The sequence below is a fragment of the Choristoneura fumiferana genome, chromosome 4 (assembly GCF_025370935.1).
Source record: "Choristoneura fumiferana chromosome 4, NRCan_CFum_1, whole genome shotgun sequence".
Classification (NCBI taxonomy): domain Eukaryota; kingdom Metazoa; phylum Arthropoda; class Insecta; order Lepidoptera; family Tortricidae; genus Choristoneura; species Choristoneura fumiferana.
Window position 1 is genome coordinate 21,389,184 of NC_133475.1, and position 21,510 is coordinate 21,410,693.

Sequence of the window (21,510 nt, forward strand, 5' to 3'; positions counted from 1 at the left end):
TTGTTTTTTTTTTAACTTACCTTTTGTATTTACTTAATTTGACCTTTAGTCACAAACATTTGGGTGACACTCTTTCCCGGCCCGGATAATACCGACATGGAAATACCGAGCCTGTTTTTCGTGTACACGCCCATAGAAACTGACATGAGCTTCTATGGGCGTGAACTCGAAAAACAGGGTCGGCATTTCCATGCCGGTGTTATCTGGGCCGGGAAAGAGTGTCACCCAAATATTTTTAACCCCCACGAAAAAAGAGGGGTGTTATAAGTTTGACCGCTATGTGTGTCTGGTGTGTGTCAGTCTGTCTGTCTGTGGCACCGTAGCTCTTAAACGGGTGAACAGATTTGAATGGGGTTTTTTTATTTGAAAGCAGGTTTTCTAGCAATAGCTTACATATTTTATACCATAATTATTATTACAACCGGGACTTAAATAAATTACACCTAATTTTTGCTAAAATTAACTTGATGCTTTGACCAACACTAAAAACACTCCCGCCAACAATAACTTTTCAGCCTTACATAACAAATAGGTCAACTAACTATTACTATTTTTAGCTCATTGTTACCAAGCTAAGGTGCATAGACCAAAACAAACAGATGCCTACTCCGTGTTTAACCATCTCCCTATTTTAATTTCAACTAGTAGCTTTTGAGTAATAAAATTACACTCGCCTGCGGCTCGGACAGCTGTTCAATACTCCAAAGCCAAGGGAAGGTAAACAGCACTTAACGAGAGGTGGCCGAACGGCTATTACCGCGCGCAATATTTAAACGTACCGAATTAATTTCGACCAGCCCTGAATATTAAAAGGGGGTGGTGCGGTGGCCATGATACGAGGAAACAGATGCGGGATCTTTTCTTAAACTGTCCAACCCGAAGTTAATCCAGAAATTCAACGTGCTAAGCCACAGGAAAACCTTAGTCTTCAATCAGTTTTAGAAAAGATTTCCGGGAATTTACTAAATTTCCCAAAATGACATCCTGAAATTCATTTACGTTGTATATTAAATAATCGCACCAAATTTCATGACTTCATGACATTTATTTTTTCGGATAGAATGTTGCTGTTAGCCTCAGATGGCTTAAACAGGTCACCCCAGATAGAGGACGAGTTGCTCAGCAAGAGGATTTTTTCTTAGTATGTTAAAGGAAGCTCCTATTGAGCCTTAACTAAAAAACAAAACAAAAAGATGAACTAAAATGATGTATCTTATAAGCAGTGACGTGTGTGGATTAATGTAGACGTGGGCGAAGTCATATCAGCGAGGCCCCTTTTATATCGTCCCTAAGATCTATCCAATAAATCTATCTTACCAAACATGCTATTGTAGATTTTTATTTAATTTATAAATAAACGGAGATTTTAAGTCTGGTGGCATGGCATTTAAAGTGGCCTCGCGAGGCAATTTAAAGTGCGAGGCCGTGGGCGAGGGCGCACTTCGCCCAGACCTACCTACGCCACTGCTTATAAGATACAAGACCAAGAAAAGGGTCCACCGCTTTCTACCCTCGTCTCATATCGTGTGACAGAAAGAAGTGGTGAAAACGATTGTGATTACAATTGTGTAATGTTAGAGAATATGGCCTCATCATCATCATGTCAGCCGAAAGACGTCCACTGCTGGACAAAGGCCTCCCCCAAGGCTCTACCACTCAGACCGGTCTTGTGCTTTCTGCATCCACCGCGATCCTGCGATCCTAACCAGGTCGTCGCTCCATCTTGTCGGAGACCTAACAGGTCCCGATCCGCGGACGTCATTCGAGAACCTTCTGACCCCATCGGCCATCAGTCCTGCGAGCAATGTGCCCCGCCCACTGCCACTTCAGTTTCGCAATTCTTAAACTGCCTGCGACTTGACATTTAACCAAGTTATCAAGCGTGGTCACTCTACGCTAACCCAACCAGTGGAAAGTTAGCATTTTTCCGCAATAAAGAAATAAAATCGCTGCGTCAGCGGATCCGCGCTCGGTCGCTGATAAAAATCGCTGGGACCCCCTCCCTAATACTCCCCCCCAGGACAGGGGTTGGACACTTACGATTATTTGCATTGAGGCCATTTGAGGCAATTTTGTCAGCTTATCTGCTGGTCGTAAAAAGTTGTTTATATTTATGGTCCGTAACTTCTTATAAATAAGTACATTGTGATTATGTCCATGGTTGAAAATTGAAAAGGGTGCTGAGTAGGTACTTACATGTGGTTTTTCTGCCGTCTGCGCTAACCAAATGGATTTTGTTGTTTATAAAATTATTGGCGATTAGGAAAGTAAGGAGGGTACATTTACCATAGTAACTAATCAACTTGCTGTGTAATTAAATTTAAGTAAATTTTAGAACTCTAATTGAACCCAATTCCAGTAATCAGATTGTCTTGAAATTTGGTATACATAATAAATATGCTTAAGTTATAATCTATGCCAGATAACATTGGACTCTAGAAGGTCACAGAAGCAGGGGTTCTAAACATTTTATGTGAATAATACCTCCTTATTTCAGAAGTGATAAGATGAAGTCATAATTTTATTTATTTTGTAAGTAGATTAATAAAATATGTATTGTTATGTTCCTTCTATCCATTCCTATATGGTACCGACTGTAGATAATTTAAAACTAATTAACAATTTTTTTTCAACTGATTATGATTTTTGAATGTGTCCTGACTCTCGATAAGTTACTTAGTTTAACAGAGTTCTAGAGTACTAAACTAGTTTTCCCTGTCTATTTTATTTTAGTTTTTATTTAAAGTATTCTTTAAGCAGTCAGATGGTGGACAACCACAGCGGACAATATTGTCCGAAATAAATATTTCTCATTTTTATCTAATATTTTATTGATATCGTTAGGTATTCATACGCTGGTTACTTTAGGTTGTGCTGACTTCGCTGGGTGCCGTTGTTTTTTTCTTCTTCTTTTTCTCCGCATACTTCTCGGCCACCGCTTTGAACTCACGTGCTTCTTCCAACTGCTTCTTCTCTTTCTTACCCCAGACTGTGTTATCCGAATACCATTTTACGTATTTTTCATAGTCCTGCCGATTGTAGAACAAATTTAAGAGTGCATTTGTATTAAATCGGTTCTATTGAAATGTAACACCTGAATTGATTGCAAGTAGCATATAAATTTTTCTTTGGACTGTCGTCATGTTAATTAACTTACATTTTTTTCTACTTCGGTTTGTAGCACGTAATTCAATATTTCCATTGCACTCAGACCATTGACTGCAATCCTTAAACAAGAGATACTTAAGAGTAAGAAGATGTACTAAGAAATTCCATCAATCTTTGCTTTTTGGTCCCTGATATAAGCTTAAAGGGAGAAAAGTTTTTCCATTTCACAGTCTTTTTGACTTTATGACATATGGTGGTGAAACAGGACCACAATATTTAACTAGGTAAACGCCTTACCATTGCGGCTTTCATAAGAGACCTTTCAATTCGATTTTCGTGGTCACATTTTTTAACTAGATATCTGGAAACTGTAACAGACTCTTGAACTATGTAAATATCCACGAAAATCATACGGAGTAAACGCTCGAATGACCCAGATCATCCGTCTCTTTTTGACCAACACAGTAGAAATGAGAGGCACTGAGTCAATAATGTCTACGAATCCTTACTTGACAACTTGCTCAGGCTCCAGGAAATGCTGCAGAGCAGCCTGGATGGCGGAGTAACCGTAGCCTCGCAGTATGCGCGCTAAGCTGTGGACGTCGAAGTCCCGGGGGATCGAGTGGTTACTGTAATGCACAATATAAAACCTTAATATGGAGAACGGATGGCCGTTAGGGCAGAAAAGTTCTGTAATAGAGACGGCGGATCAGCAAGTGCAGCGTAGCACTCGCGGGTTCACAGTGGATGCAGGCCGCTTCCACCACTTGCCGTTCCACAGTCTTATTCATACTAATCACTGAGTAACTACACTGAGTAGGCAACCAAATACGTACGTGGTAACCCAGGAGTGGACGAGTTGCATGACCACGGAATATGATGAGTCCGGTATGAGAATGACTTCTGGGAACTGCTTCAGAAGTGTGTTCTTCATCAGCCAGGGGTTCGAACAAGTTGCTTTGGTAATAATAATGGTGAGATGAGTAGTAGAACTACTGACTTAGCAAAACACAATGAATATTTAATTATTTAGGTATTAGAAGATAAATAATACAATATAAACTTCAAATAAAAAATTACTGATGGGAAGTCTAAGGTTTTCAGTATATTCATTTTTTAACAACTTATATTTAGATAGCTTGGAATCCTATAGGTTGAATTTGTGAAATTTTTGTACCTACCGATTATAGTTACATTGTCCGATTTCTGTATTCTTTTAATTATTTTTTTGGTTATGTAGCGCCGAATAAGATCAGAAATATCCGCATTTAATTCTTCTCCAGGAGGTGCCTGTAAAAATACATCAAAATAATTCTGATTTTAAAAATAGACATACATACATACATATAATCACGCCTCTTTCCCGTAGGGGTAGGCAGAGACCACTTCTTTCCACTTGCTACGATCCTTACATACTTGTCTCGCTTCGTCCACTGTCATTATTCCCTTCATACATGCTCTTCGGTTTAGGGTACTCTTGACCTGGCCTTTTGTCAAGACGTCCCTGATTTGGTCTCGAAACGTCCGCCTAGGTCTACCCCTTCCAACACTTTCATTCACACTCGCCTCATACACTTTTTTCGTCAATCGTTCTGCATTCATTCTCTCGACATGGCAAACCATCTCAGCATACCTTTCTCAATTTTTTGTCACTACATCTTCTTTCAGACCACAACGTTTCCTTATCTCACTATTTCTTATCCTGTCACTCAGTTTAACTCCTATCATACTTCTTAACGCTCTCATCTCAACTGCATTTATTCTGCTTTCATGTTTCTTCTGCTTTTTGTTTAAAATAGAGCTAACACTAAAACTTGAAACACAGAGCGGTGGCGGGGCGGGGCGGCTCGGCGCGGAAGCGTTACCGGTTGTAAAATATTCGAGCTGACATGAAAGAGGGCACACAGAATCCGCGCGGGAAATAAGCGTGGCGCGGTATTCTGTGTGCCCTCTCTCATGTTAGCTCGAATATTACAACCGGCACCGCCTTCGCGCCGCGCCGCACCGCCCCGCCTCCGGCGTCTGTGTGTTTCTAGCTTTAGTCCGAAAAGCTACATTCTGTATTACAGAGACTTTATTGTCTAACGCACTCGGAATCGCAATCGCTTTTACCAGTGTTTTCTGTGATACAGTATGAGATGAAGGTAGAACGAGGTAGTGAATGCAATCGCGAGCGCGTAGGCCACAGAACTTTGCGCGGATATCGATTAAGCGACCGACTTCCGAAATGATTTCTATGAATTCCGTTGCCACATTTACTAAAAAAATAAATAATTTTTAAAAGATTAATTTCAGATCCTAAAAATCCATGATATTTGTTAGTATGAGCCTTATACCTGCATAGTGTTAATCGTATTATACATTTGTTTATGTGTTGGTTGTATAGGGGAAGGGGGGGTGAAATCGGATAGCGGGTAAAAGCAGATAGCTTGCTATTTCACATTTCTGCTATCGCTGTCTCGCTAAGAGACGTTAGACAACACGGGCAGAGGCCGCTTAGTGTGCGTGCAAATGGCAGTCGGCGAAGTACGTCGTGTTGCGTTGCCGTTGAGAAAAAAAGTAAACAAAGGTTATTGATGTAATATTTCTACTTATTTCATCTCGTATCAAATCACTATCAGTTTAATAATATGCATGATAATGATTTTAAGTCGAAATAGTGACTATTTGAGTAATAATTTATAATTTTATTTTTTAATTCGACCGTGAAACTATTGCGTTATTTTTTCCATTTGCAAAATCAAGGCCATTGGATAGAAGCAGACGGGTGAAATCAGGTATCCGGTTTCCCCCGTCATTTATTATATTACCAATTTTAAATTCCTTAATATTTCCTTGTAACAGATGAGTTTAAAAATGCCGCGAAATTACGTCAAGCATAGAAATGGTATGCGAGCAACAGGGATCATCATCTTTTACTGGTCAAACGCAGGATCTGATCGATTAAACGACTCTAGCTAGGCACAAACACCATCACTCAGCCGTCTTGTTCTAAACATCAAAGATGAATTTATTGTCACACCAAAAGATATAATGTCCATTCCTCACACTGGAGAGAAATAGGAAGCCATCATCTTGCCGGGTTAAAACTGACATATTAACTGCGAGTCTTCTTACAAAACTAATTATACAGTTTTGAACATGAAACTACCGTGAGACTCACTCATATTAAATATAATGACCCGGATAACTCACGTCTTAAATCGAGTTTAGCTCGACATGTTTCGGGCTAATCCGTAGCCCTTCGTCTTCGGAGCAACGCGACTCAGCGGCTGCTGCAACACGCGCACTGCGCGCCGCCGCTCTGCTCGCGCGACTACCCGACGAAACTGACACCGGCACACAACTACCCGCGTTTTCATCATCATTACAACTACCCCCCCCGTCCGTTTTGGTTCGGTCGTCGGCCGAATTCAACCGGGATTGTGGTTGGACGGTACCTCCGAGTGGAAACGGTGTTAAATACTCGTGCTGCGTCATCGGTGTGTGTGATCGTACCTTTACAGAGCGATATTGTTAGTGTTGTGTGCTACCCTACATTTGACAGTTTGTAATGATGATGAAAACGCGGGTAGTTGTGTGCCGGTTGTCAGTTTCGTCGGGTAGTCGCGCGAGCAGAGCGGCGGCGCGCAGTGCGCGTGTTGCAGCAGCCGCTGAGTCGCGTTGCTCCGAAGACGAAGGGCTACGGATTAGCCCGAAACATGTCGAGCTAAACTCGATTTAAGACGTGAGTTATCCGGGTCATTATATCTAATTATACAGATTAAAACTAACCACAAACACCTTCACTCAAGGAAAAGGAAGAGGAAAAAAATCAAAAGCTTTTAAAATACACACAATCAGAAACAAAGAGAATGTAAATGAGGATGATACAGAATGTCTTATTTGTGATGAAACATATAGTCGTACAAAATATACGGATGCCTGGATTCAATATACGGTTGTCTGAAATGTGCCACGAAGGTTGCACCGGGTGTACTTCACAGGAATTATTGTTTTCGTATGTGTTGACTGTAAATAATTAGCATCTGTTTTCACCCCACCATTAAAATTATGGTATCTGGTTATACCCTTACACAAGGGGTGATATCGGATTTACTAAATTTAAGCAAATGTTGATTGATCTCTTAAGTAATAACTTGATCGCGATAAGTTCGTGCCAAATGATAGTCAATTACTAGTTGACTTTGATATTAGATATTATTGAAATATATCTTAGTGTTATAATTAATTATGCTTCTTTTTCTTAACTACCCGGTGTTACCCCCCTCCTCCCCTACTTGTAAACTTCTGGGTTGATTTCCATTTCGAAAAATCAAGCGTGCGTGGTTAGCTTTTAGTTGAAGGGATCATCACATCTTCATATCTATCGTCATTATCCCAGCCTATATACGACACACCGTTGGGCACAAGCCACCTCACAGAATGAGAGAGCTTGGACTGTAGTTCCCACGCGGGCTTAGCGCAGATTGGGAACTTCACACCATTAAATGTCTTCGCAGGTGCAGATTTTCCCTTTACTGTTAAACTCAAGGTTTTAACCTCCTGAGTCCTAACTTTTTTTAAAAGACCGTAGTACTTAAGACCTTGACGTGGTTCACCAGCATGTTATTTTGAATATTATTTCAAAATTCTTTATTCAAAGAACAATTTGTACTTTATGAAGTACATTCGGCCGTTTCTTAGTGTTAATTGGTCCTTTATAAAGTACGCGAGGGCTCATGAGGTTAAAATATTATTATAATTTGGCACATAAGGCAACTCAGAGGTTAAATCCACGATCCTCTGCTTGAGAGGCCATAGGTCGAACCACTAGGCCATCACGGCTGTTTTGATCGCACCTTATTCCTCTTATAATAGAGAAGGTGCGCATGCTTGAGGTAAATCACGGCGGGCTGGGCGGCGCGGGCGCAGCTTGCGACCGCGGCGGCCGCGTGCTGCACCTGTTCCGGAGTAAACTCGCTCAAGTGTTGAGGGTCCAGCTCGAAGAGGACGGCATCTGTGGAGACGAGTATCTAGAGGACCAAAAGTTCAGTGAAATTTTTGTTAACACCGAGTGTCCCCCTCTAAAAGCTAAACTGTCGGTTTAAAATTTTGAAAAAATATATGATGGTAGTAAATATGTCAAATTTTTAAGGAAGATTATTATGTGTAAGGTTGCTTGCGGCCTAACTTATATAAAGAAAAGAAGGAAAGAATAAAGAAAGAAATATATTTATTCACAACACAGCAATAGACAACACTATACAAGACACAACAATATCATTAAGTATGTTTGACGGCATAGATAGGTAGTAAGATATGTATGTGTCATTGCGGTTGTAAATCGGACACTGGCTCAGCATCATATACCTTATTTTTTCGTAACGGCTATGGAACCCTGAGTGTCTCTGACACGTTCTTGGCCGCTTTATTCTTCTAAAGCATCTAGCCCTCGTTCCCCTGACTCTCTGTTCAGGAAAGTCACACGAGTAATTTGGTAAAGGCATACTTATCATATTTGATGAGGTAGGGGATGAATTTTACCATTGGTAGTAGCCATGGCGTGAACCAACTTGGTCCTTCCACAGCCCCGAGGCCCCACAATCAATATTTTGTGAGAGCCGTGGATGAGTTCACGACATCGGTCCCACCAGAGGCTTCTTATTTCTCCTGCAAATGGCCATGCTGGACTGGGAAGGACGGAGAACGAAAGTGTTAGTAGGTCAGAGTGAAGTAGAGGAAGTATTTTATATAGATATCTATAGAGTTCACTCTTTGCGCGTGTAGGGGAAAGCAGCTAAAAACGCTGAGGCATTTAGTAAATTATCTTTTTGCATTCTCTCTTTTGCAAACTCGTCATCATCGTTATATCAGCCGTAAGACATCCATTGTTGGACACAAGACTCCCCCATAGAGGATACCCAATCCCCAACGGGATAGGGATAAAATCTTGAAATTTCAAACACTGGATTTAGAGTCATGATTGGACAGTTGTTCTTAGTACAACGTCAATAAAGACCACTATGTCAATTTTGGGAATTCCCAGGGGAATTTTGTAAAATCCTGGAATTTCAACTGGAACTACTAGATCTAATATAATATACTATATAATACAAATAAATTCACTCACACGTCAGAACATCGAAATCCATCTCCAGCAAAATTGTGGTCTCCTTTAAAATCTTCAATCTTAGTTTTAGGATATTCTTTGAATATATCCATTTCAGCCAAATGCTTTTAAAGAAACAATAAGTTAGTTCAAAACTAACATCGATAAATATAGGAAACCTTTGATATCAGTAGGTAGGTATATGTAAAAGAGTATTGATTTTGTTAAAGGCATCTTACCTCCATCTTTTCGGCTATAAGCTCGCTCACTGTAACCTTAAGTCGTTTCTTCTTTTTAACACGCTGTTTCTCTTTTATTCCTTCAGGCATTGTTTCTCCTTCTCTTACATAGTCTTTTTTCAAAGCAATTTTTAATTTCTTTAGTTCTTGTCTGTAACAAACAGACACTACATTTTTTATCGTCATATATGTACATCTTCATCATCATTATAATTGTCAGCCGAAAAACGTCCAACTGTGTGACCTAGGTAGATAAATTGCGGGCAACCGGTGGATCCAATTGACGAGTTGTTGTTCACTGTGGCGTTCCATGGGAGAATCCTTTGTCAAACAGTGGACGTCTTCTGGATGATGATTAGATATAAATTAGAAGCGAATTCTCGAGTCGAAACTACTGATAAGGTAGTATCTGTAAAAATTTTGGAGGTAGTTTATCGAGTATTAAGTATATACGTGAAATTACTTCATTTCTACGTCGACTTCTGGTATGATTTCCAATTTAACCTCCATATACATATTTTCTGCATCCAACTCCTTTATATTTCTTTCTTTTACTTCTACAGTTTCACCAGCGTCTAGTTCATCCCATCCGGTGTGGTAATGATCCAATGCCTGCTTAATAATTTAATAATTTATATGATATAAAATTCTGATTCTAAAATGATTTAAACAATTTCGTCATTTACTTGTAGAATATTATGGGTCTTCTTTGATTCGGGGTAATCATAGCCTGGATGCATATTTGGGTTTTTCATTATTTTCTTCATAAGTTGTTCTTCCATTTTCTTTTTCATTTGCTGTTCTTTTTTCGCTCTCATTTGTTCCTTTTTTGCTTCCATTTTTTCAAATTTTATCTACAATGCATTAAATTTAGCTTTTAGCCAAGCATCGGAAATGGTTAGGTTACGGGAAATGAAACTTACCTATAATGGTTTTTATGAAGCTTTTCTCCATCATTAGGTAGATTATATTTATGTAGTAATTAAATGATAGGTATTATCGTTACGTTGTTCCTTACGATTTGTAATAATTATAGATAGTTATATTTTTACCTGTTGAGGGGACTTATTTTTGTTTTTTTTCTGGTCTTCCAAATATGCTTCATACTGCTCGAGCCATTCATGGGGTTCAGGTATTTCAGCGCGTAATATGACAGCTGAACCACCTTTACTTTCATTTGGGATGTCGTGAAAAAACTTAATTTTTGTGTACCTGCATTATTAATATTAAAAAATCAATATTATCGCATTTCATATACAAAGTGATACTTTATATCTTCGTTATTTTTTTTCTTTACCATTCATAAAACCAATCTCTTAGGTTATCCCGATAGTCTTCACTTATTTCATCGCGTTTGCGCTTCATGAAATTCTCTTTGATTTCAGCACACTGTTCTTTCCAGTCACGATCAAATTGTTTAAACAGTTCATGACGATGTTCTTTTATCTGAATAATAAATGAAATAAGATCTTACCTTTTAAATTCTTCATAACGTCTTTCCAATTCACGACTGTTAATTTGGTGCAAAAATAATAAGTTTTGATAGAGTATTCATGTTAAGAAATCAGAGAAACTGTCACAGAATTTAATTATTCGCCATTAATATTTGCTATGGCTAAATGTCCGTCCTACTCGTTCATGGTTGTTTGTTTTATATTACGTATCGAAGGTTTTGCCGAATTTTAGCTTTAATGCAATTCTTTCGAAAGTTTCCCAACTTACAGATTTGTATGATTACTTACTCGTTAATCCATGGGGACAATTAATGTTACTCTACCTCGTCAGCTTTAACCCGGGCATCATAACTCGTTTCTTTGCACATCCTAATCCCCAGAACCTCGTCAGTTCGGCATTCTTTAAGCTTTTTACGTTTGAATTCCATGTAAGCTCTGTAATTATCCAGTCTATTGAACTTGAATATTTTCTCAAAAATGTCCGTAAAAGTTGTCATTATTCTTTACATATCAGAAGGTGAAGTGCATAGTTTATGGTCAGCGAAAAATTAAAAGTTAAAAAGATTGCAGGCGCGCTAGCTCGACAATAATGAATTAGCGCGCCTGCAATCAAGTCACATTTTTTTTTAAAGTTAGTGTGTTGGCACAAGTCGTATACAGCAAGTCTAATGGCCGGTATCAGATATTTTGTTGGAACTCCGGCTTTTTTCTATTGGGTCTGAAATAGCTTGTGGTGTTTTCGGTGGAAAAATACACCTGCAGTTTATTTTTAATGAAAAGGCGGGAAAGCATAGAAAAATATTGGAATAAAATTAAATTTATATAATATATTTTGAGAAAAAGTTTATTCTATTTCAGAATTATTCACCATTTGAGAAAGCTTTATATTAGTCTCGGCTGGAATAGCAATTGCTGGCTTCGTATTAGTTAAACGGACTCGCAAGCTCGTCCGTTTAATACTCGTACTCAGCCAGCAATTGCCTACTTCCAGGCCACGACAATAATATACTATTATATCTCACTTTAAAATAAATTAAAACTTTCGACTTACCTGGCTATCTTTTGAATTAGTTCTGCTGCTCGCACTTTGAGGTCAATTCGAGGTTGAGGATGAAGAGTACCTTCTAACTCTTTCACCCAGATCTCCCTTCTTTGCTTCTTTGAGGTTTGCCGTAGCGTCACTTGTCTAAAATTCATAAATAACAAAATAAGTAGCTACTACTTCCATTCTGTTCATTGATATTTGTTCATTGTATCGCCTAATCAATAAAGTAATTATTTTTAATGTATTTAAGTGAACATTGCCGACCTCAATCACATTTGAATAAAATATTAGTTAAATGGCCCAGTTTTTGATATCTAATGTCCAATAGATGACACCCTGCTGCTACCTCTATTGCTAATGACATAAAATTAAATATGGTAACTACTGCGACAGTGACCAGCACTCGGACGTCTACTTTAATTATTCCTAGTTCTTGCTTCGGGAAATTGGTTCAGTTAAATTAAAGGTCAATTAAATTTCTAATCCATTTAATATTAACTGGAAAGGCTCAATGCAAAAGTTTCTTCCATTTTCAGATTAAATAGCATGCTATGCTGTAAGAAGTTACTAAAATTATTATCATTTTTTTTATAATCTTACCGAGATCTCTCATGGGCCTGTATTAAAGCCAACATTTTCCTCATAAACAGTGTTTCTTCAGACACTACTTCGGACACTTCATATATTTTTGTAAACTTAGAAGTAAGAGGTAATCCTCTTACTTCTTCTACTTCTTCCACCACTTCCTCTTCCCACCAATTAACCACATTCTCTTCTTCCAATAATTGGTGTTTTTGTTCTTCCTTTTGCACTTAAATTTCATTTAATTTTTCAGTACAAACATTAAATATTTAAAAATATTGCCGCTGTTTTATTAAATTATAGCAACTTAAGTTAGAAAATATACTATTTTGTTGTGTCTACAGCAACATTTAAATTCTTACTTAGTTCCAATCCTTTTTCTTTTAACTTCTCTTTTGCTTTACTAAAGGCTTCCAAAATCATAGCATTAACATAATCTTCTCTTTCTACTTTGAATGGTATATCTTGAAATTCAGCATCGTCAGTCGTTAATTTGTGTTGGATCAGCCCTTGGCTTAGAAACTGGACTTGACATCCTTCTATCTTCCTCAGTTGTTGCTTAAGTTCAAGTATTCTGGTAATAATAAAATTTACAGGTTTAACGGTGAATAAGTAAATGACGCACACGTGTATTGAGTTACTCATTTATTAACATTTGTAGGTATTGTAAACATAGTGATGTTAGTGAACATAGTGAAGGACTACGCGAGAAGCATGGCTATCAAAGTGCAGTCTGAAGTAGACCTGACCTGAATCAGTTATATTATATAACTTCAACATCTTTGGCCACGGATCCATTAGTTCAACTCTCAATTAACATGTGTGTCACGTCACTAACTTCATAATCATAATCCTCATTAAAAATCTCTTCAAACTAAAAGTATTTGTAGTGTTTGTGGTATTTTAATTAAAAGGCACACAACTATACCCTTTCAGAACGGCACATAAACTAGTACAATTTGCATACAAAAAAGAATGACTTTGAGTAAAATTGGGGTGTAGATGATGAATCCGGGGTCATTTTCCGAATTTTCCGGCTCCATCATGGAAAAATTATTTCGCCAACAATTGTATCATAACGAGGGCCTCTATTCTTACTGACACTTTTTGTGACACCACGATCGTGTGCTATGGGGCCCAACAACCAAACGCACAATTGTGACTCTTCACAATTGTGTTAACTTGGCCCCTATGTTACAATTGTGAGTGTCACAATTGTTTCGACTGGAGCCATCCTTTGCGTAAATTAGCGAATTAATAAAAGGAATAAAACGAAAGAAAACATTATCAAAATAAAGTTTTTATTGCAATATCAACTTTTTTATTGTAGCCATCACAAATTCTTTCAAATGTGTAGGGGTAAAGTATGCCTTTCAAGTACTTGCTGGCGATTTCACGGGTGCAATTAAACGATGAGTATCTTCTGGAACGGAGTTACTGTTGAATCTTCTTTGTTCCATCTTAAAGAACTCAGGGGTGCAGTATCCTCTTTCGCTACTACTGCCTGCTTCCGCTGCATCTGACGATGATGAGGAGGACATTTCTTTTGGGGGTAAAAAAACGTCTTGCTCGTCCTCACTGCTATCATCACTAGAACCATTAGGAGGCCCGTGATATCAGCATCATTCAAAGCCCTGTTATTGTGATTAAACACTGAAAATCCAAAAAAACAGTCTGGTGATTCATAATACAGTTTGGCCCTTACCCTCACAATTGTGTCATAAAAGTTCATTGCATCATGTCAGCGGCAATAAATAAGCAATGGTATCCAAATGAGCACAAACACGTACAAAAAACACTAGTTTTCTTACCTAATAACAAATAATGTACGCTCTGGAAGAAAAAAACAGATTTAATTTACTTACCTTCGTAAAAGTCAGGAGCATGACCGTACACTGAACTCGGCAAGTTCGCACTTGTACCGCCGTCTCAAAGGCACGAAATTTTGGTTGGGGGGTGTGATCCGAAACTCGCACAATCATGGCGACGTTGAGCCCGTTCGCTCCTAGCGCTTAGAAGTCGAAAAAAGTTCAACCTTATGACCCGCACAATTGTATTGGCCGGGGTCTGAAAGGATACAACTATTATTTACTGCATCATGATCAAAATTACTAGCTAAAACGCGTCCACTGTTATTAAATATATTGACCCAGATAACTCACGTCTTCAATCGAGTTCAGCTCGACATGTTTCGGGCTAATCCGTAGCCCTTCCTCTTAGGAGCAACGCGACTCGGCGGGTGCTGCAACCCACGTACTGCGTGCCGCCGCTGTGCTCGCGCGACTTTTATTATAAGTGAGTATCACGGTAGTTTCATGTGCGTCCACTGTTTGTATTACCCACATCTTTACCTGATCGTCCGTCTACCTGGAAGACCTCTCAATATTTTGCCTTGCGGCATGTCATCACTCACTAACTTACCTGCCTACAATAGCTTTGACCACAGCATCAATATTCTGCTTCTTCTGAACCTGCAAGTTCTGTTGCGAGCATTCCAAAGCATCGTTGTAGATGTTGATATAAGCTCCCAGCATTCCACTCAGGCGCTCTACTGCTTGACAGCGCTTCTTGTCATGAATCTTGGTGTTCTTTGTTGAAAAATAAACGTAGGTTAGTGTCCGATATATGTACGAAAAATATCCGTATCTGTTGGTTAGCGGGCCTTTGTTCAAGGAACCTACGTACGTGTACTGAATTTTAAGCCGGGTTTTCACAATAAAATCATCCGAGTACGTATAGATTACGGGGCTATTGGACTTTGTATGATGTGATGGCTTATTTAAGGCCCGCGATGTATGTATGTAAAATCTTACATCTGTTATACAAAACAAATAACAAACACAACTGAAAAACATTGAGATATTGTACAAAGGCGAACTTATCCCTCTAAGGATGTATTGCTACTCAAATGATTTTAGTCTTAAACATCGCTTAAGTGAACAAGCCATGAATGAAAGAGGTCGCCGAGCTACAAAGTACGCCTACTGGCTCGTATTACTTGTAGCGAGATAAAACACTGTCTTCTTATAGAGTTTTCTTTGTGCTATGTAATATTGCTTACCTTAGAAAATCTCTATGTATATACATGTGTTTTCTGTACTGCTTACTATATTTTGGTGTGCAATAAAGAGTTATTGTATTATTTTGTGAATTAGTGACCGTTGCATGACTTTGAAATACCTGATATTCTTGATCCAATTGGGCCAAAGTCTTCAAATGGTGAAGCACACTTTTCCATTTGTGAAAATAATAATCATTTGACATGTTTGATTTTGAAAAACAACTTTACATAATTTATTTAATTAAAATTAATGACGCGCCTCGAAAAAATCAAGGTGGTTGCGACTTAATAGTGGTCATAATCGTATTTATAGGTATTTTTTTAGGGTTTCGTACACAAAGGGTGCCAACGGAACCCTATTACTGAGACTCCGCTGTCTGTCTGTGAACTGCTGAACAAAGGCCTCCCCCTTAGATAGAACGCCACAATGAACGACAACTCGCCACTTGCATCCAACGGTTTCTCGCAACTCTCACGATGTCGTCAGTCCACCTGGAAGAAAACACTCTATCGGTTTCTAATGTGGGCTAAAAGACAGGCGAAATATTGCTAGATGGCGCTCATATCGTGAGGTTTTTGAGGTTATGGTCTTGCTTGCAATTGGCTCATTTAGTTATTAGTTAGGTTATTAGCCAATTGCAAGCAAGACCGTAACGTCAAGAAACCTCACGATACTAACGCCACCTAGCGACAAATAGCTGTCTTTTAGCCTTCATTAGCCATTGTTTTATTTTTTTCATCACACTTGCTCGTAAAGAGCGTCGAAACATGCAGGCTACGCTGTTTATGGTCATAAAACACTACCCGTAGCATCCATATAAAGTTTGCAAATAACCACACATGAGCATTCTAGCATCACACTTACTGTCATTCACATCTATCCGCAACTCTCATATCATAAAGATAACGCAACACAATTTAAAAGCCTAATAATCAGATACGTTTAACGAACTCGGAAAGTCGCGTTACCCCCCCTGAAAGGGCAAACGACCCCCCATTAGACGTTATCATTGACGGCGCAAAACTTTACATCATACTCGATGAGGGAAATAACCGATTTCAGTTGACAGAAACAGCGCGCCCGCATTGCTTTCCTTTGGAAGCTTGAACGACCTTCATGGTGAGAGCATCCTGTTTGAAAAAGGACTGTAATAGTCGTTTTTAAAGACTCAGTTTGGGTGGTAGGAGTGATTCGGGTGAGCGCAATTTGAATAGGTGTTTTATCGTGTCGAGCTCCGCCGCAGTTTCCGGTGGGGCTGAATGCCCGTCTTGTCAGCGGAAGTAGTAAAGCCTTCCGTTGACTGTCGTGCGAAATGTGTCGCTGGTGCCTTTTTATTCGCGCTGTTTTCCCTGTTTGTGTTTGAGAGCGCCCATTTACGTTTGGAGCTGGAGCATTTTTGTGCGGCAGCAAACATCTGCTTATTTATTTGACTGTGACAAAGTTGCAAAGTTTTTACAAGATTTTATATAATACGTACCTACCCATTTTTATTGGACAAATTTTGCAAGTCGAATTTGACGACCGGATCCAGATGGCCTACTATTTCGAGAACCTACTCCTACCTTAAAGGCCGGCAACGCACTTGTGACTCTTCTGGCGTTGCAGGTGTCCATCCATCAGGCGATCCGCCTGCTCGTTTGCCCCCTATACCATAAAAAAAAAGAAGCGTGAGGTCCAGGGTTCGATCCTCAGTCGGAGCAAATATATTTATGAAAAATATAAATGTTTGTGCTCAAGTCTTGGATGTTTAATAATTATGTATTTAAGCATGTATGTATAAGTATTTAATGTATAAGTGTTTTCTGTATCGCTTACTATTTCTGGTGTACAATAAAGAGTCATTGCATTGTATTGTATTTGTCCGTTGTCTAGTACCCACAGTACAGTTATGCTTAGTTAGCGGCTAGGCCAATTCGTGTTAATTATGCCATTGATATTTATTATTTATTTATTTACCCACATACTCAAACTCAAACTCAAACTCACAACATTTATTGACAAGAAAAACACACTACATCACAACAAAAACACAGTAAAAACATAAATAGGAGAAGAGAGGAAAATAAGAGATATTGTGCTGTAGTGTGATGCCAAAAGGACTCAGCTCAGCATGTGCCGTAGCCCTGTAACCAGAGCTGCAGCGCTGGTTTTACTTTTAGTAATCGGATTGACACGTTTGGCTCAAATATGTACTTAGATTGACTGGCAATGCCAGTACAATCAGCAAATAGACTCGGTAAATAAAGATGCAAAGTTCTGTGAGAACTAAAACTCATTGCTGTCTTCACTGCTAGTCTAAACTGATCAAGGTGACGTATCATCTCGCTACGGCGTTCGGTTTAGGCACTTTTCATTACGCTCGGGTTACACGTCATATTGGCTCTCAAAAATTTTAAATTCTCAATCCCAGATGGATATCTACTGTAACTGACACTCTAATGGAAACTGTCGAACGCTCTCATAAGACGTCTTATAAAAATTCGATACATCTCGAAGGGAGGAGAGACAAAAAAATAAGTAAAAAAATACTGTTTTACATCAAACACGAAGAATAAAGGACTTGATATGTGACAGGTAATATTAGGGCATATTTCAATATGATAATACAACATATAGTAAACAAAGTTTTATTACAATCTGCCCTTTACTGCTGGTACGTAGAGCCCATATTCGATTTGGATGATGGCAAATTTAACTTTGCAGGTTTAGCATTTGAATTTTGTCGGCGAAAGGTACATGAATGATGAGATGAGTGAGATCAATGTGATTTTGATTCAAAATTATCTTGGATCATGTCTGGATAAAGGGGTTAGGTGAAATTTATTATTGAAATGAGATCCCACCTACACAGAAAGGAAATTTTCATGAATAAAACGTCAAACACTGAAATGGTTTTTTACAACAGATAACTTAATTTTGGCCTATACATATTTATATCCTACTGCAGAGCACAGGTTTCACCTTGAAATGAGAGGACTTGGCCCGTGCCCACTCAGATGAAGTACGGATTGGGAACTTCACACAAACCATTGAATTTACTCGCAGGCGTTAGCAGTAGAGCTGCAGAACAGAGGTGCAAGCCTGGGCTCGAGTCTACGATCAGTATATAGGACCAGTATATACACTAATGTCTTATTATTACAAAATAGACAAAATACAACAAACGGGACTTATCACGCTAACACACACGAGTAATATTTACCTCGACGTTTCGACCACATTACAGTGGCCGTGGTCACGAGTAGACTGAAGTGTGGGATCAATAGCCCAAACAATAATATGCATAATGTGTATTAGTCTAATACAAATTAGTCCAACTGAAATTATTCTAATAGCTTAATATGCCAAAAAAATAGTAGGCTTAAGTATTACTATGCGACAATACTATTATGCCAGTACAAATTATGCCAAAACAATTATGCGAAACAATAATAGTCTCAAAAAAATTATGCGATTGAAGGGGATCCCGCCTTCCACTAGGTGGACTGACAATATAGTGTCGCTAACATTGAATGTTAATAAATAAAATAAGTATTCGAAATATAAAGTACTAAGTAAAAAACTTAAAAAATCCCCCATTTCAGGCTTTTCACAAAGTCCCTACGAATATATTAGGCTACTTTTAAGCATAACTGTACGCACGTAACGTTCTGGTTCATAAAAATTGTGTCTTGTCACCACGATGTCAAACTGACAGGTCCGTGACAGGCGACAAGCTAAGAGCGTTGTATCGTGTTCCCGCTAGATGTCTCTAGGGGGCTTATAATGCGATGTCGCCTCGCGTGTCGCACTCAACGGCCCCAATGGGAATACACCTAGCGTTTGCTTAATTATATACTGTATTGTTTAAAGGCCTTTAACATGTTAAATTTTTAAAAGATATATAAAATAAATATTTTTTTATTTAAGAAAACATGTCAAGCTACACATATTTAAATAAATAAAAGAAAAGTCAGATAAATAGGTAGGTACACACACAATAAGTCAAATAACCCGCCCCGCGTCTTACCAGGTACAAAGGTGCCCAATACACTCGCCGCGTTGCCACTTGATGCACCTTTGCACAAGAAACGACCCAGAGCGGGGATCAAGACCTCTCTGACGAAGATGGCGACCCACTTCTTTAAAAAAAAGTCTTGCCTCGTAGCCCCAGCAACCAGTCGTCTCCACCGCAAGTGGGACAAACAAAATAAATCATCACCATCATCATCATATGCCTCCCACCAAGGCTCTCCACTCAGACCGGTGCTTTCCGCATCCAACGCGATCCCGCGATCTTAACCAGGTCGTCGCTCTATCTTGATGGATGCCTACCGACAGCTCGTCTCCCGGTCCGCGGACGCCATTCGAGAACCTTCAACAAGTAACAACATAATAAACACAAACGAAATAAATATAGTGTGAGAATTGCAGTTTCAAATTTATCTGGAGCTTAACGATGAAGGAAGACATCGTGAAAGCTACTGGTTAATCATCCCTAATATAGACCTAGTGTTTGACATGCTAATGTTACACGAAATTGAAGATGCCAACTACTGAGATAGTGACTAGCGCCATACTAATATTTATTAATTTTACACAAATTTAAAACTGGGTAAATATTCATCATTTTTGCGGCTTTTTTTCGTCACCGTTTCGGCAAGTATTATTAAAAAAAAAACTTATTTATTCGTGCAACATTAACACATTTGGTTAGTACAGAATATTTAAAAGTTACACACAACAACACACTAATAAAAAAATAAAAAAAAATATGCTCATTTTTATTTTCTTATGAAAACTAGACAAAGTTGATACTAAATCTAGCGTGATCAAAAGGCCACATTTTCAATTAAGTTATTAATAATATAATTAATGTTCACAGGTCAAAAGGTCAAAGGCTATGTTTACATTTTTTATGAAAAGTAAAGACAAAGTTGATACTAAATCTAGCGTGATCAAAAGTAAATAATAAATAAATAAACGAGGGGTGGTAAAGTCAAAAACGGAATATTCACACAACTGCAGACCATGGACCTAACAAGAAATGATTGTAATTACTTATAATAAACGAGAATTGCAGTTTTTACGAGTGCTGCTAACAAAGTGAGCACAGTACGCAGCTCCCGCGCAATTTATCGCGCAAACAACTTGCAAATTGGCCTGTAGGAGCGACGTTTTCGCTAAATACCTATAAAAATGTCCGCCCGCCGTGAAATACTGTTGTTAATGTTGTGCCACGAGTTAAAGGAGACAGCGCTGCGGGATGGAACCGTAGCGGGTTTATTTATTTTGTTTCCAAAGCGGTGAATTTCTTTTTATAAATAATTCATGATGTAACTAAGCGCGGCAATTTCAGAAATTCCCACGTGTCGCAATTCTAGGTCAGTGGTTCCCTGGATGTCCGTGATCTTGTCGCAGGAGGTCTGCAGGTTAAACCAAAATTAAAATATAGGTAGATTTAGGCGCAAAACAGCGGTGTAGTGGGTTTCTCCATGCTTTTCACACCACTGTGCTGAGTTCGGAGTTCATATTTGGGAATAGAGAGCGCTACTGCCCACTCTCACATCAGTACCACTACCCTCATGGTATGGAGAATTGTACAGCGCCGCTACAAATAATCTGCGCCGTCGCTATCGAGTACGGTAACTGTAAACTCATGGTCGAGAAGAGATGGGTCCGTCCTATTCTAAAACCGGGCACGGTACGGGCATACTTCTTGAGCGTACTTCTTCCTTTACTTGAAAGTCCAGTGGTCCGGCCAGGATCATCTCCACAGGACACAGGACAGGACAGGACTGAACTTTGCAACTGTTATTATGCATCGACTTGGAACTTAGTACAGATATGTGGTGTGGCAATGCATTTTTTTTTTTACAAAAAATGACCGTGATTGACCCCTACCTTACCCGTTGTTAAGTGCAGATGAGGCCAAAGGCATTCAGAAAAA

General features: G+C 38.9%; 1 protein-coding gene across 5 annotated transcripts; it reads right to left on the reverse strand.

The window, feature by feature from the left end:
* Positions 1-2,785: 2,785 nt before the first annotated feature.
* Positions 2,786-15,844, reverse strand: LOC141427115 (IQ and AAA domain-containing protein 1-like). 5 transcript variants are annotated; one of them, XM_074086351.1, is made up of 19 exons: positions 15,700-15,844; positions 14,941-15,107; positions 12,882-13,093; positions 12,538-12,748; positions 11,944-12,078; positions 11,216-11,342; positions 10,736-10,884; positions 10,491-10,650; positions 10,125-10,292; positions 9,902-10,053; positions 9,439-9,589; positions 9,221-9,324; positions 8,635-8,780; positions 7,950-8,107; positions 4,290-4,398; positions 3,945-4,065; positions 3,618-3,737; positions 3,158-3,227; positions 2,786-3,029 (listed from the first exon to the last, which is right to left on the reverse strand). In XM_074086351.1, the coding sequence occupies exons 1-19, from the start codon at positions 15,781-15,783 to the stop codon at positions 2,865-2,867; spliced, it is 2,709 nt and encodes a 902-aa protein (XP_073942452.1). In that variant the 5' UTR covers positions 15,784-15,844; the 3' UTR covers positions 2,786-2,864. The 5 variants fall into 5 exon arrangements, with proteins under 5 accessions (XP_073942452.1, XP_073942454.1, XP_073942453.1 ...); XM_074086353.1 differs by having other exon boundaries at positions 2,787-3,029; positions 11,216-11,327; XM_074086352.1 differs by having other exon boundaries at positions 2,787-3,029; positions 9,902-10,050.
* Positions 15,845-21,510: the final 5,666 nt, after the last annotated feature.